General features: G+C 36.8%; 2 protein-coding genes and 2 pseudogenes across 3 annotated transcripts; all 4 read right to left on the bottom strand.

Moving 5' to 3' along the window:
• Positions 1-2,574: 2,574 nt before the first annotated feature.
• LOC103869747 lies at positions 2,575-3,798 on the bottom strand (annotated as a pseudogene).
• LOC103869746 (putative F-box protein At1g47390) lies at positions 3,767-6,264 on the bottom strand. Its single transcript, XM_009147826.3, has one exon. It carries the CDS (start codon positions 6,201-6,203, stop codon positions 5,034-5,036), a length of 1,170 nt encoding a protein of 389 aa, XP_009146074.3. The 5' UTR covers positions 6,204-6,264; the 3' UTR covers positions 3,767-5,033.
• A 1,193-nt stretch (positions 6,265-7,457) lies between these two features.
• On the bottom strand, positions 7,458-9,098 carry LOC103869824 (annotated as a pseudogene).
• A 2,322-nt stretch (positions 9,099-11,420) lies between these two features.
• On the bottom strand, positions 11,421-15,265 carry LOC117134110 (translocase of chloroplast 120, chloroplastic). Of its 2 annotated transcripts, none has more exons than XM_033291872.1 (3): positions 15,030-15,265; positions 11,777-14,868; positions 11,421-11,670 (listed from the first exon to the last, which is right to left on the bottom strand). In XM_033291872.1, the coding sequence occupies exon 2, from the start codon at positions 14,864-14,866 to the stop codon at positions 11,828-11,830; it is 3,039 nt and encodes a 1,012-aa protein (XP_033147763.1). In that variant the 5' UTR covers positions 14,867-14,868; positions 15,030-15,265; the 3' UTR covers positions 11,421-11,670; positions 11,777-11,827. The 2 variants fall into 2 exon arrangements, with proteins under 2 accessions (XP_033147763.1, XP_033147762.1); XM_033291871.1 differs by having other exon boundaries at positions 11,765-14,868; positions 15,030-15,256.
• Positions 15,266-15,906: the final 641 nt, after the last annotated feature.

Here is a 15,906-nt window from a genome sequence, read left to right as displayed (position 1 = left end):
TCCCACTCTGCAGTTGTGAACATCGCCGTGCGCTGTGGCCATGAACTCCACAGAGTTGGCATCTCCCCTGATACCCGCGAGTAGGCTGATCAGAACGAGAGTAGCCATTGTTGTTCTGCTGCCAAGGCTGGTGATGTCGGTTTCCACCATTGTTGTTGCGGTTACCTTGATAATTTCCACGGTTGGTATTGGTGTTGCTGGACGAATGACGATGTGTTGCTGCATTTGCAGTGATCGGTATTGGAGTTGAATTCTTGCTCTGGAGTTTTGCTTCATGGTTCAACAGCTTTTCATGGATTTCTGCAATGGTGGGTGTGGAGTCGCGACCCTCAATCTGATCAACAACAGACTTGTACTCCTCAGGTAAACCTTCAAGAATGTGCTCGACCTGATCTTCTAGATCATATGGCTTTCCTAATAACGCAACCTGATCAAAGCGAGTGGTGAAACCTTGAACATAATCATCAATTGTCTTAGTCCCTTTGTTCCATTGCTTGATTTGCTCGCGGATTTGTTTGATGTGGCCTCTGCTTGGCTTTGCGTATGTTGCAGACAGAGTAGCCCAGATCTGAGCTGACGTCGTCGCAGTGGAGAGTATCGGCTGAATCGATACTGTGATAGCACCGAGTAAGGCACTATATATGAGCCTATCTTGTCGTTTCCAAATCGTATACGCCGGATCTGGCGTTGGAACACCATTGGTGTTGATGGTCGGGTTTGGTACGTTGAAAGTACCGTCGACGTAGCCTGCTAGGTCGTAACCATCGAGCAAGGCAAGGACTTGACGGTTCCACATTAAGAAGTTGGATGCCGTGAGCTTGGTGACGTTAGTCATGTTGAGGTTGAGGAGTTTTGTGGTTTCGGAAACTGTGATAGTTTCGCTGGAAGAAGCCGGTGAAGTGGACATGGTGATCGGAGAAGATGAAGTTTGAAATAGGGTTTGGCGGCTTTTAAAAAAATTTCAGATCCCTAGGACTAGAGCTCTGATACCATATAGGATAGAAGGCTTGATCTTATTGAATGATATGAGAGCACTATATATAGTGATTTACAATACTAATCTAGGTATTACATAATGACTAATATGACCTTAATACATATATACTCTACAACTCCAACGTGTAAGACCAAACACATAAGCTCTACGTCATTAATTGGAAGTGGCCATTATTTGGAGGGAAAACTTGTCAAAGACAATGAAAACTTTACATTAACTCAAAATAGTTACAGATGAAACATTAAATATCGCAACAACAATTCAATTGGAGTCAATATTTATTTATTGCACTCTCAAATCTAACGGGTCTTGTTACATTTTGACATACAAATGTACAAAAAAGTGTGTGACCACATCTCTCTCCCCAAATCTAGTGGAGAGCTCAGAGGCCAACCAAACTCATCACCGATTGTTTTGTTATATTCATTCGAATTATTATGTACATATTTGATCCAATGATGAAACTCAAATATTATACAGAAATTAGAAAGTATATATTGTGTGCATACAAAACAACAAACGACAACTTCATCTTCCGGGTCCTTGTCACGCGGACTTAGCTTTCCCATATCCTTAATATGCAAATTTCTCAATACAATAAACATATTGTTTTCAATATAATTCAATTTGGGCAGATTCGAATGTTACATCATATTCAGTAGCTGGCATTGATCTTTTATTTATTTTTCGGGATCAGTGAGTTAATTAGTGTATTTTTAGATATTTAAAAAACACGAGTCCTCTACCTACCATATTTTCAAATGCCAGTCACTCGGAAGCGATGGGACGCCGATGGAGTATCGATCTAACAACTCTTTTGGACACACCAAGGATAGACTCAAACAGAAATAATTGTCCCTTTCAATCATTCACATCCAAATGTATTCGTGGATGCATGGTTCTAAGTTCCAACAAGGTTATTTTCTAAGTAGTTCCAAGTGTACTAGGACAGATTCTCTTACCTTATGTAAAATATTTATAAAGAGAGCTAACTCTAGCTGCAACAAAAACGATGAATTTATGAATGAAAAAAAACAAACAAAATCCAAATCAACATTAGCTTCCTCAGCATTAGAGCTGGGAATTTTAATCAAAGCCTGCGGACCCGCCCCGTTTGATCCGCTGTGGGGCGGATGCGGGTCAAACAGTTTGAAAATGTTCAATGGCGGGTGCGGGTGCGAGTCAAAGATTATTTTAAGCGGGACGGATGCGGGTCAGTCAAATTTGAGTCGCGGGTACTCGCTAATCCGCAATTTTTTAAAAAAGACTTTTTTTTAAAAAACATTTTTTATAAAAATATATAAAATTTCATAAATATTTATATAATTTTAATTATAAATATATTATTTTAATATAATTTTTTTAAAAATAATAATTTTTAACTATATAATAATAATTTTTAATTAAAATAATTATTTTTAATATAATTAATAATTAATACTAAATCTTGGATTTGGTTGTTAAGATGAATAACGGGTAAAAAAATTTTTGTTTGCGGGTTGTGCGGGTCGATTTTTTGAATAAAAAAAATAATTTAACCTGCAGCGGGACGGAGTGGGTCGGGACGGATTGACCCGCAAACCCAGCACTACTCAGCATCAAAAACCAAACGAAGAGAAAGTAAAGTAATGAAACTAAACTTGTAATAACGCTTCTTCTATTGGACTTCCAGGAACTGGGACCAAACTTGGAAAATAAGTACAATGCACAGGCCAAGGATCAACAACAGAATTTAGTTTGACTTTGCTGATCAACTTGTTTTCTTTCAAAATATAGATCCAAGGATGGCCAGTTTCGTCGCAAGAACACATAACAAGCCTTTTATCATCGATGAAGTAACTTGGTTGAGAGCTGGAATATTCATTCGATACTAAACCTGGAAAGTTAGGTATAGACAAAGTCCTGAAGTTCATCCAAACCACATCAGCACCATCCTCAACGTTAATCTTGTTCTTGGTCACCCAAATCTCAATCTTCTTTGTCTTGTATCATTGTTTCAACAACGAAAACCGATCTCCCTTGAAGACCGGAAGGACAAGAGCATTGCGAGGATGGTTCATCCCACATGGTAGATCACAAAAGAATGTATAGAATCTCTCGCTCGAAAAATCGAAGTTAATTAGATGGTACAAGAGATCAGTCTTGTCACAGAAAGCAATCCAATACAAATTTTCCATGTAACGATACACCACATCTCGTGAATAAGTTAGTTACTGTATCTTTCAGACTTTTGTCTCCCCTTCTAGCCTTCAACTTGAGGTCTTTCCACACATCACAAGAAAAGTCTTGGGTTTTCCACACGGAATGGTTTTTCAAGTAAGACCCAATGGTCTTGTAACGTCTTTCCTCAGCTCTCATTTTGTTATCATTATTATTATCATAGCCTATCCCATCGACTTCCAAACTAGATTGGCTAACATCAGATTTGATCCATCTACTTTGTTTCAACCACGGGTTCCAAACCACGGCTTCTTTTTTCTTGCGATATAGCAAGAACTCATTGCAGTTAGCCAATGCTTACCGAATAAATCTTGGACTTGGTTGCTAGAATGAATCGAAACGTCAACTTGTGGTTATCGATGAACGTCTTGTCGTTGAAGAGATCGTCCCATCTCTTGCAAACGGTTCTGAAGCGAACAAGAGATATTGGAGGGACATGAGTGAGTATTTCTTCAACCAACTCCCATGGAAGCTGTTCCTGATCTTGCACGCCTATCTCTTTTATCGTTTTGGTTGAATCCATCGTCTATTTTCGTAGCTAGGGTTTGAACTTTGAACCGTATCTTTTCAAAGTAGAGGATCCGATGGACAAAACAATAAATACCTCTTTCTCAAAAAAAAAAAAAAATACTTGGTTTCACATGTGAGTAACGTGACAATAGTTGATGAGTTTAAACTGTTTTGTCTAGATGAACAATGTGTATACAAATTATTTTATGAAATAATTGAGAAACTAAAAACTATACATATATAATTAAATTGGTTTACACATAAATCAAAACAATTATCATCATTTATTTACAATCATATTATGGTAAAATAAATTCAAACATTCATTTTTATCTATTTAATATGGTATATAATTAAGTTTAAATGATATTAACATAAAAAATGATATTAAGATAGATATATTGTATATTTTAATATGATTATCTGTTAAATGAAGCTTTATACTCACATGTTTTAAAGTCTTAACATTTTTTAAAAACCAAGATAAAAAAATATCGATGTGGAACTACTAATAGTTTAAATAATTTATAATTGTTTTTAAATAATTAAAAAATATTTATTGTTTAATTATTTTTGGATACCGTAGAAATTTTATAAATTACTACTCAATAAATTAACACATTATAAATTACTAACAACTCAAAACTGTGAATAAGTGTAAAGATACATTAAATAGATATTACAATTTAGGTTTTGTAAATATATATATACTTTCATGAAATTTCAAAATATTTTTAGTTATATTAACTTGTGCAATTTTGGAACTACGATAGTTTCCTATTTTTCTTCCAAATTAACATATATCAAACTATACATAATCTAACCAAAATATGTTATAAATCAAAGACACTGATCTAAACTAAATGAAAGTAAGAAAAAAAGTAAATCTAATTTCAGCTTATTTAGAACAATGAAGCAAACATTGTCTAATTGAGAGGAATAATGCAATCCAATATTAAAAAAGAATAACCGAACCAATAATTTTTTATAAGCAAGTCACACACACACATACATATATATATTATTTATTTTTATGCATATAAATCACATAACAAAACAATTTAAACTTATAAAAATGAAAAAAAATATTAATCGTTTGTAATTAATTATGTATTTTGTGAATATATACATATATATACCTCTGTGAGTATAAAACAATCACCTAGTAATATATTATTTATAAAGTGAGCTAACTCTAGCTGCAACAATGACAATGAATTTATGAATGAAAAAATAAACAAAATCCAAATCAGCATTAGTTTCTTCAGGATCAAAACCAAACAAGAAGACAGAATAACGTAATAAACTAATCTTGTAATAATGCTTCTTCTCTTGGACCTCTAGGAACCGGGACCAAGCTTGGAAAATAGGTACAATGCAAAGGCCAAGGATCAAACACATCATTTAGCTGGACTTTACTGATCAACTTGTTTTCTTCTACAACATAGATCCAAGGATGGCCAGTTTCGTCGCAAGAACACAAAACAAGCCTTTTATCGTCGATGAAGTAACTTGGTTGAGAGCTGGAATATTCATTCGATACTAAACCTGGAAAGTTAGGTATAGACAAAGTCCTGAAGTTCATCCAAACCACATCATTACCATCCTCAACGTTAATCTTGTTCTTGGTCACCCAAATCTCAATCTTCTTTGTCTTGTAGCATTGTTTCAACAAAGAAAACCGATCTCCCCTGAAGACTCTAAGGACAAGAGCATTGCGAGGATGGTTCATCCCACATGGTAGATCACAAAAGTATGCATAGAATCTCTCGCTCGAAAAATCAAAGTTAAGAAGATGGTACAAGGTATCAGTCTTGTCATAGAAAGCAATCCAATACACATTTCCATGTAACGATACACCACATTTAGTGAAGAAGATAGCTGCTTTATCTTTGAGACTTTTGTCTCCCTGTATAGGTGTCAACTTGGGGTCTTTCCACACTTCGGAAGAAAAGTCTTGGGTTTCCCACTCGGAATGGTCCGTCCAATAAGACCCAATGGTCTTGTAACGTTTTTCATCAGCTCTCATGTTGTTATTAACATAACCTATGCCAACGACTTGGGAACTAGGTTGGCTAGCATTGACTTTGATCCATCTGCTTTGTTTAAACCACGGGTTCCAAACCGCGGCTACTTTATCCATACCACATAGCAAGAACTCATTACAATCAACCAAATGTTTAATATGAGATTCTGTACCGGGAACTTCCAATGTTAACTCACGCACCAATATCTTAGGGTCAATGCTTACCGAGTAAATCTTGGATTTGGTTGTTAAGATGAATCGAAACGTAAACTTGTGGTTGTTTAGGAACGTCTTGTCGTTGAGGAGAGCGTTCCATCGTTTGCAAACGGTTCTGAAGCGTACAAGAGATATTGGAGGGACATGAGAGAGAATTTCTTCAATCATCTCCCATGGAAGCTCTTCCTGATCATGTGCAGCTATAGCCTTTTTTGTTTTGGTTGAATCCATCATCTATGTTAGGGTTTGTATCTAATGTCCGTCAAACACGTCTTCAAAATAAAGGATGCGATTATCATCAAAACAATAAATATATAATTTGGGTTTCACAAGGGAGTAACGTGACCATAGTTGATGAGTATAACACGTGTAATCTCCCTTTTTCTTCCTCAATTTGAAATCTTTATTCTAGATAATATTTACTAGAACTTGACATACACGTCCGTGCATGTATTTTTTTACTTTAGTTATTCAAAAAACATTGTATATGATTGATTATATAAGTGAAACCTCTATAAATTAATAATGTTGGGATTTTGAAATTTTATTAATTTATAAAGATGTTCATTAACATAACTACATAAGTTTCCTTATTTAAATTTTGTATAAGATATATTTATTCTAAGATAAAAAAATATATTTGATTTTAATGTATAGACATTAACTGTTATTTTTTAAATTTGACATTTATATTAATTTTATTATATTATTTGGTGTATATAACAGATATTTCATAAAATTTAAATGTGGTTTTTGGTATAATATTACTAAATCTCATCAAAAATATATTAAATGTTAAGAAAATATAAAGATAATTTCATTGTGCATATAAAACAAATAATATAATAATATGTTCTTACTTATATAAAATATGTACACATATAATTTATTAATTTATAATTTTAATGGGACCATATATATACATAGAAATTTCTAAAAGATTATTATTTTATTATTTTATCGATTTATGTCAAATTTTAAACCGATTTAAGTTAGGACCGGTGAAATTAATTAGTTTATAGAGATTATTAATTTATCGAGTATTAATTTATAGAGGTTCTATTGTATTCAATATTTGTTATATATGATTGAGTTTCTTGTCAATATATGATTGGTTGTATATTAGTTCATTTTTACATAAATTTTCTTTTATTATTATTCATTATTTATATGTGGATTATTAAATTTTAGTTAATAGTAAGAAAACTTTAGGTATTAGATTAGATAAACACATATGTTATTTATTTTATTGATAAAATTTTATATAAATGTAGAAGTAAGGGTCTGACTGGTTTTTCCGCTTCGATCCGCAAATGCAGCTTTTGCGGTTGGTAGCGGTTGACAGCGTTTCAAAACAATCATACAAACCGTTACAAATCGTTACAAACCGCTCTGAATATCTTAAAATCAAAAGTTGGTTCCAGCTAGCGTTTGCTGTTGCGGGTGAAAAAATAAATATAAAATTATTTTCAAAAATATTTTAAAATTTTAAGATTAATATTTTAAATTTTAAAATTTTAAAATGGAAATATTATAAATTAAAATTCACAAACAATATCATAATTTGTTTTATAAAAAGTCATGAAGTTCATCCAAACCACATCATCACCATCCTCAACGTTAATCTTGTTCTTGGTCACCCAAATCTCAATCTTCTTTGTCTTGTAGCATTGCTTCAACAAAGAAAACCGATCTCCTCTGAAGACTCTAAGGACAAGAGCATTGCGAGGATGGTTCATCCCACATGGTAGATCACAAAAGAGGGAGGAATAGAATATTTCGCTCGAAAAATCAAAGTTAAGAAGATGGTAAAAGGGATCAGTCTTGTCACAGAAAGCAATCCAATACAAATTTCCATGTAACGATACACCACATCTCGTGAAGAAGGTAGCTTGTTTATTTTGCCTACTTTTGTCTCCCTGTCTAGGTTTCAACTTGGAATCTTTCCACTCTTCGGAAGAAAATTCTTGGGTTTCCCACATGGGACTGTACTTCGTCCTGTAAAACCCAATGGTCTTGTAACGTCTTTCCGCAACTCTCATGTTGTCATTATTATCATAACCTATGCCATTGATTCAGAAACTAGGTTGGCTAGCTTGAGCTTTGATCCATCTACTTTGTTTCAACCACGGGTTCCAAACCGCAGCTCCTTTATCCATGCTACATAGCAAGAACTCATTGCAGTCAGCCAAATGTTTAATATCAGATTCTATCCCTGGAACTTCCAATGTTAACTCACGCACCATAATCTTAGGGTCAATAATTTACCGAGTAAATCTTGGATTTGGTTATTAAGATGAATCGAAAAGTCAACTTGTGGTTGTTAATGAACGTCTCGTCGTTGAAGAGAGCGTTCCATCGTTTGCATACGGTTCTGAAGCGAACAAGAGATATTGGAGGGACATGAGAGAGAATTTCTTCAATAATCTCCCATGGAAGCTCATGTTCCTGATCATGTGCAGCTATAGCCTTTTTCGTTTTGGTTGAAGCCATCATCTATTTTCGTAGAGCTAGGGTTTGAACCGAATGTTCGTCAAATATGAATGCGATGTTCAAAACAATAATAAACACTTAGGGTTTCACATGTGAGTAACGTGACCATAGTTGATGAGTTTAACACGTGTGTACTACAATTTCCCCTTATTTCTTCCTTTTAACCTCTTACCCAAGTTTATTTAACCTTCTGTTTTCTAAATGGTAATATAAGAAAATTGAATTTCTCCTAAAAGGCTTAAAACCTATGGCTAAATTGGACCATGTTAATTTTCTATTTATAATATATCAGTTTTTATGTACATATTGAGCTATTGGTTTCCGATGTCCAATCCATTGTTATGACAATAAGATTTATGGTTGTGTTTAAGAACATAAACATCACTACAAGAAACATCGGCATACTGAGGAAAAAAAATCGTCGGTATGTCGTCGGAATAACGCTATTCCAAAGATATACCGACGAAAAAAATCCTCGGAAATATCTCCTCGGAAATTCATATTTCCTCGGAATTCCGTCAGAAATATCCGATGGAATTCCGAGGAAACTAAATTCCGAGGAAACTCCGAGGACACCAAGTTCGTCGGAAGGTTCCTCGGAATATACCGAGGGACGCCTTCCTCGGAATATTTCGATGGAATTCTGATGGTCCAATCCTCGGAAGTTTCGACAAAATATTCCTCGGAATGTTTATCGGGAAATTCCGAGGAACCTGGCCCTCGAAAAATTCCGAGGAACATCTTTCCCTCGGAAAATTCCGAGGAACTTCTGTCCCTCGAAAAATTCCGAGGAATTTCCTTCCCTCGGAAAATTCCGAGGAACTTATGTCCCTCGGAAAATTCCGAGGAACTTCTTTCCCTCGGAATTTCGGAAAAAAATAATTTTTTTAAAAATTTTTTTTTTTTTTAAAACTTAAATTTTTAAATTTAAATTCGAAAATTTAAAATTAAAATTAAAATTAAAATTGAAAACATAGTAGATAATATTCAAAGTTAAATAAAACATTCCGAGTTTTTGGTAAAAAAAAAAAAACTACGGGTCTTGAATGTTCGGGAACACCTCGTTCGGGTACATCCTCCTCATCATCTCCATCATCTGCTCGTTCAGCCTCTTCTGTGTCTCATAGCCCGCCTGTTGAGCTGCCATATGGGTCTTCAACGCAGATATCCGATCATCCTTGTCCTTCAGCTGAGCCGTAAGAACTTCTAGATCAACATATGCGGTGGTGCAGAAGGAGGAGCAGCCGACCGAGAGCGACGACCCAAACCGACCAAACGTCCCTTCTTCTTTGGAACCGACTGAAATATAAATAACCAAATTTAAATAATATAAATTGATGATAAAATAAAAATCAAGAAATAAATAAATTGAACTTTGAAAAAAAAGAACTTACCGATTCAACGATTTCGTTGATTCGAACCCGAGACAAGTTGGTCGAAGCCGTCGAATCGTCATCATCGGTTTGAAGCTGAGACACTTCGTCATACACCTGAGTTTGGACCAGGTCGACCACGTCCCTCACAAGACCATCATCAATCTGGCCGGTCTTCTTGTTGGTATACGCCCTTTTCATTAGGGCGAGATCATCAACCGGCTCGCCCTCATTTTCTTCCGCCTTGAAAAAAAATAAATTAAACAAACATTAGAAATTTGAAGAAATGCACAAAAAATAAAATTCTGAAACTTATATAATTGAAGAAAAAGCGGTTGAACTTACCATTCGATCCCCCAGAGTGGCAATAGATTGAGCACCCAAGTTATGCTTGTAGATGCCCTTCCCTTTACGGTCGCTCATGCGGTTGTTGGAGTTGGTGGAAGAAGTTTCTTTCGTCTCTTTCTTATCCCAATGCGCACACAACTCCTTCCAGACCGTGTCGTTCATCGACTTTGGGACCTTTTAATTTTTTTTAAAAAATAGTTTAATAAATTAAAAATTGTTAATAAATTAAAAACTACTTTGTTTGCTTCCCACTTCTTCTTCCACTCATACATCTGCTTCCCATAGTTGTCCATAACTTTATGGACAAAATGGTGATAGATAGAGAGCGTATCATCGGAATTCCTGTTGAATTCTTGCTGAAATATTTTAATAAATATTTTAATAACTTTATGGACAAAAATATAAATAGTTTAATAATTACAAAAAAAAAAGTTTAACATGCATGTTAATTGATATATGTCACCATATTAACCATTTGATTTATGTAGTTAAAAATACATTAGTATCATCTAAATGTCTCGATCACCATTTTATGATATATATTTTGATGTATATAATCAGGGGCGGTCCTAAATTACTCGGGGCCATAAACAACAACAAAAACGGAAGCTATGTTTATATTTAACATTATAGAAATATAATAACACATTCTCGTTCAAAACTATTTTAGTAGTCCAAAAGCAATGTAGTGAAAAACTGAAAATGTAAGAGAAGGAAGAAGAAACAAACGTTACTGTGAAAAGTTAACATTTTTTTCCTTTTAATTAGTTGTAGGTTCCAGTTTACTTATAATATCTTCTATAAATTTTTTTTCTTTCCTTTTCTCGGCAACTTTTTTTCTGTTTACGAGAAAGCTACAGAAAACTAAACATAACTACATTGATTTTTTTTTAAATTGGGGACCCTATGGAAATGGGTCCAAGGCCTATGTTTAAGTTTGCTGGGCATCCCTTTCCTAATAAAAACTACAATACAAAGACATATCAACTACGTAGAGCAAAATCCTTAGCAATCAGAGTCATTAAATATATGAACGAAACACAGAAAAGTGCGGAATGGTGCAAAAAGTTACAAGCAACACCTTTGTATGTACGTATATTGTTGGTCAACACGTTGATCAAAAAACAAAAACAAAATGGTTGGTCAACACTACAAGTAATGAGTAGGAGCAAAATCCATTTAACAAGCTTTTATTTATGGCTTACCCAGAGGGTGATGGGTGTCTTTAACGTCGATAAGTAAACTGCAACATAACTTTTTATTAAGGCTTTATGCAAAATCCAGAGATAAGACATGAACAAAAACAACTAGGTGTGCTTTTTTCTACCATACACCACACAAAAGGTTTAGGAAAGAAACAGAAACTACAGCTAAGTTCAAATTAGAATAGGAACGAGCAAGTGTGTTCCGGCTATTTTGAGAACAGAGGGCCTCCTCCTCCAACAATTTGTTCTTAAACTTTTCAACCCAAGGGCACACCAAGATTCCTGCTCAAAAACCAAAAGCCACATCAACATCAGCAACCTATAAAGAGGGTCTACAGCAAATGGAATAAGCAAGTAACAGCAGATAGATTAGCACCTTTCAACTCACACTTAAGGATGTTCTTGTAGGAAGTGAAAACCCAAGTATAATTCATTATTGTCAATACTGCATTTGCTGAGGGGAATAATAACTAAACAGCTTCTTGAACAGAGGAACAAGTGCGACCATAGCAAGTTGGAGCTGCTCAGAGCTGTTTACGCGAACGCTTACTTGCCCTGCCCCTCTGTTGTTCAGATTAGCACGAGCTATTAGATTAGATGAACGTCCTATGGGCACTTGGGACTGTATATTCCCTCCGATAGCAAGATCCCCATGCCAATCCATCACAGAAAGTCCTAGAGTAGATAAAAACCTACCCAGCGGATAATCTTTATCTCTCAACTGAGCTTCTAAACTACCCCCATAAGCAACATCTCCTCGACTAGTCATTGCCCCACCACACATAACCATTCTGAACCTTTTATTAGCAATCAACTTATCCTCAACTTTCAGCCCCGCAGACACCGAATCACCCAAGAGCGTTACAGAGAGACCAGCTGCAGCTTTGTGTTTCCTAAAATTGTTAAATCTCATGTCACTTCGAACAGTGTAAGCCAATTCCTTCCCAGCATTTTGCATCTCAAAACCTAGGGAGGTTGATCTGCCCTCTCCATGTTTAACCGAGCCGGCCATTTCCAGCTGCACATTAGCATCTTTCTTGTCCTTTGTAACTTGCCCCGAGAAAGATATGGGTATCTTTTCTTTAACAACAAAAAGTCGTTCTGCATTGACACCTTCATAGCCAACATCATGATCCCACCCCTGAGTTTCCAGGACTGGCCTAACAAGCCACTGATTGGAGGAATCAAGGGACCGGTACCTGTGAGTAGGGTTGTCAGAGTCGAACGATGCAGGTAGAGACAAATCTGGCATGGGAACTGGAACAGAAGCAGGTTCACTTCTCTCCTCTTCCACATTTTCACTATGCTCCTCAGCCATATCTTTAATCTCGGCAGCAAATTTCTTCATCATCTTACGTCTCTTTCTTTCCTCTTTCATCTGCCTCTTCATAAATAGTTTCTCCCGGTACTCCATCTCATCAAGATATTGCTTCTTCTGAGATTTACTAAGCCTAGCCATCTCAGCTTTAGTCAATCGTTTGAAAGGAGGAAGCTGATCGTACTCTGATTCTTCGTCAGAACCTGATGATTCGTCTAAATCATCTTCATCTTCTTCATCACCATATTGCTCTTCAGGAAGTTTAGCTTGCGGTCTTGATTGCAGAAACGATGAGAGGAGAAGTGGCAGTGGTGGAGCCTTGGATCGAGCTACAAATGGTCTCCCTGGAGTATTATTATCTTGTAATTTCAGAAGAGCATTTGCTTCTGCTAGAATCTTGGACGCAAACGAGAGTAACAGCAAATGAGGCTTCCACACTTGGCCATTCGGTAATACTCTCTGACCTGCCCGATTTGTCCTGCAAGCAGAGTGGTTCTCAACTAAAGACACAGGGTTCATGAGCCTCATATCTCCAGCTGCTTGGCGAATGGCCTGCTGAATGACATGGGAACGTTGTGTTACAAACATGTCATAGCTAGAGGCAGTGCCATTTGGGCCATCTGGTGGAGCAGAAGCGGCATGAGTCAAACCCACAATGGCATTAAACCATATCGATGGTCCAAAAACATCAGTGATGGTGCGCAAGAGAGGAGTGTCACCAGAATCTCTGCTTTGCATATCCAGCCTATCAAGATATAATACGATATCCGGTGGATTTTTCTTGATGAAAACCTTAACAGACTTCAACATTTTCTCATTCTTGTGTTGATCAGACCATGATGGTAAGAGACCTGGAGTGTCAATCACCCGAACCTTAATTCCCTGAACAAAACCCTCAACCTCCTGAACCCTCTTTGTCCCCATCTGGAATGCATCCGTACAGATCTTCACTTCATCAAAAATAGAATTAATCGTAGCACTCTTACCAACACCACTTTTACCGAGCACCATAACTGTACAAGAAAAATCAAGTGGATCCTGTCCAGCTGCCTCAAGTTGTTCTGCCATGGAACTGGCACGATCAAAACTAAAGGCACCAACACGGCTTCCGTTTCTCCCCCTCAACTGCTCTGCTAATCCAAGCCTATACAAAACCTGAGCAACAACAACATTATGTGGAGTTTGCCCTAATCTATGTGAAAGCCTCAAAAACTTGACCCTGATCAATTGGAGCTTCTCACGGGTCTCATCATGCTCATCGGTCTCTGCAGGGGTAGGGTCCTCTGCTTGCTCAGACTGATTCTGAGACGCATTGCCATTTACACGAGGCTGATGAGGAACACGTGGAGTGGGTTCCAAAAGAGAAGCATCCCGCCCATGGCCTGCTGGGCGAGCAGGAGGAGGTGACGCTGCAATATTACTTGTAGACTCTGTTGGTGAAACAGAACTTGCTACCTCAGATTTTCTTTCCTTAATCTCTGGACTCATATTCACTCTGCTGCCTCGCTGCTTCTCAAATTCCTTATTAGGTTGAGAAGTATGTTCAACACCAAGTCCTCCATTTTGAACTGTATCATGCTCTCTACTGATGTGACCTTCCGTCTCTCCATTTTCCTCAGAACTAGATTTCTCCAATGGAGATGAGGTCCCAGCAGAAGCTACTTGAATACTATCATTGAAAGATCTCTCACCTGAAGCACGTTCACCATTTCTTTGTGCCCCAGATACATCAACAATTTCCTCCTTGATTTCCTCTTCAATACCACCATTCCTTGTTTCCCCGATCACATCAGCCACCGGTTGTTTCTTCTCAAGAGAGACAGTTCCATTTTCAGAAAAAGAATGTGTGGCTGTCTCGTGGACATTCTCTGCACCTGCTTCCCCTTCATCACCATTCATTCGGGAAGTCACAAAACCTGGTACAGCCTCTCCCGTAGTTATATGTTGCAGGTTTGCCTCACCATGGCTCTCTCCAATAATCTCCTTTGGATCTTTCACTTCCTCTGAAGGTAAATCATCGGCTTGGAGAGATTCAGGCTTTGAACTGTCAATAGCTTCCTCATCTTCGGTATCCCTCGCATCAACATCAGAAACCACCAATTCAATTTTCTCTACTTGGTCATCGATGACTCTATCGTCTGCAAGCTTCTTCTCTTCCATACCTACTTACAACCATAAACAAAACGAAATCACGAATCAATCAGACTAAAAAGGCTTAACCCTAACGATAAAATTAGAGCAGAAACGAAACTCTGGAATACTCATCTCTATCATTGAAAATGAAACCCCTAAAAGCTTATACAAAAAAAAAGAGAAAGCTAACCTCGTTTAGAGAGAGAGAGGGAGAGAGGCAAACTTCTGACGGGGAAGGTGGAGGAGGAGGGAGATAAGAGCTTTCCAGGGACGGTGGATATCCGTTTTGGGTTTAAGCATCGTACGGTGGAAACATGAAGTGGGCCAAGGCCTTTTAGGTGGGCTGCTAAATCTTGTTGGCCTTTTTGCCATCACTACACGAGACAGATACTTGTTTTCTTCTTTCTTGGAGTTACTCACCTGTCTTTTCTATTATTGTCAGTCGCAAATATTTTATATTAGCTATTACAAACGTGATTGTTTTTTTATATATATATATATATGTATGGCTTACTAAATTGGTTAAATTTTACATCAAACAGTGCATCGATGTTTTCATCAAGTGAAGGGTCGGTTATATATATATATGTATGGCTTACTTGTGTCTGCCTAAAGTTTGTAAAGGTAGGGGATATCTGACGACCTGACGTCTCTCTTAGACATGTTTTGTGGTCTGGCTGGTTTTTCTTCCCGCAACCCTTTCCCACGAGGTGGTGACACTTTCTCTTCACGGTCTGAAGTTAAGAGAAGCTGAGAATTAGTTTCAAGAGAGGCTATAGTTTCTACAGAACATACCAATCAACATAACTATGAATGATCTATGTCTAGTTGTCCTTCCAAACGTACCTCAGAGAGAAGCTCTGAGTCATCCACTGCATGAAGATCCCATCAAACAAGCTCCAAAATCATCTCTGAACTCGGGTGGAAAAAAAATCCTTCCGAAGAAGGCATAGCTGCTGATGGTGTATATATGATTCAGAGTACTCTCCGTTGAGATTCAGATTTCACATTAGTTTGAAAAGCTGCTGATGGTGTATATATGATTCAGAGTACTCTCCGTAGAGATT

Source organism: Brassica rapa, chromosome A05 (genome assembly GCF_000309985.2).
Source record: "Brassica rapa cultivar Chiifu-401-42 chromosome A05, CAAS_Brap_v3.01, whole genome shotgun sequence".
NCBI lineage: Eukaryota > Viridiplantae > Streptophyta > Magnoliopsida > Brassicales > Brassicaceae > Brassica > Brassica rapa.
This window is presented reverse-complemented; position numbering and strand designations above follow the sequence as displayed.

Bases quoted from the DNA above. Each gene is read 5' to 3' on its own strand.
- LOC103869746 (XM_009147826.3), bottom strand. From the start codon at position 6,203: ATGATGGATTCAACCAAAACAAAAAAGGCTATAGCTGCACATGATCAG.
- LOC117134110 (XM_033291872.1), bottom strand. From the start codon at position 14,866: ATGGAAGAGAAGAAGCTTGCAGACGATAGAGTCATCGATGACCAAGTA.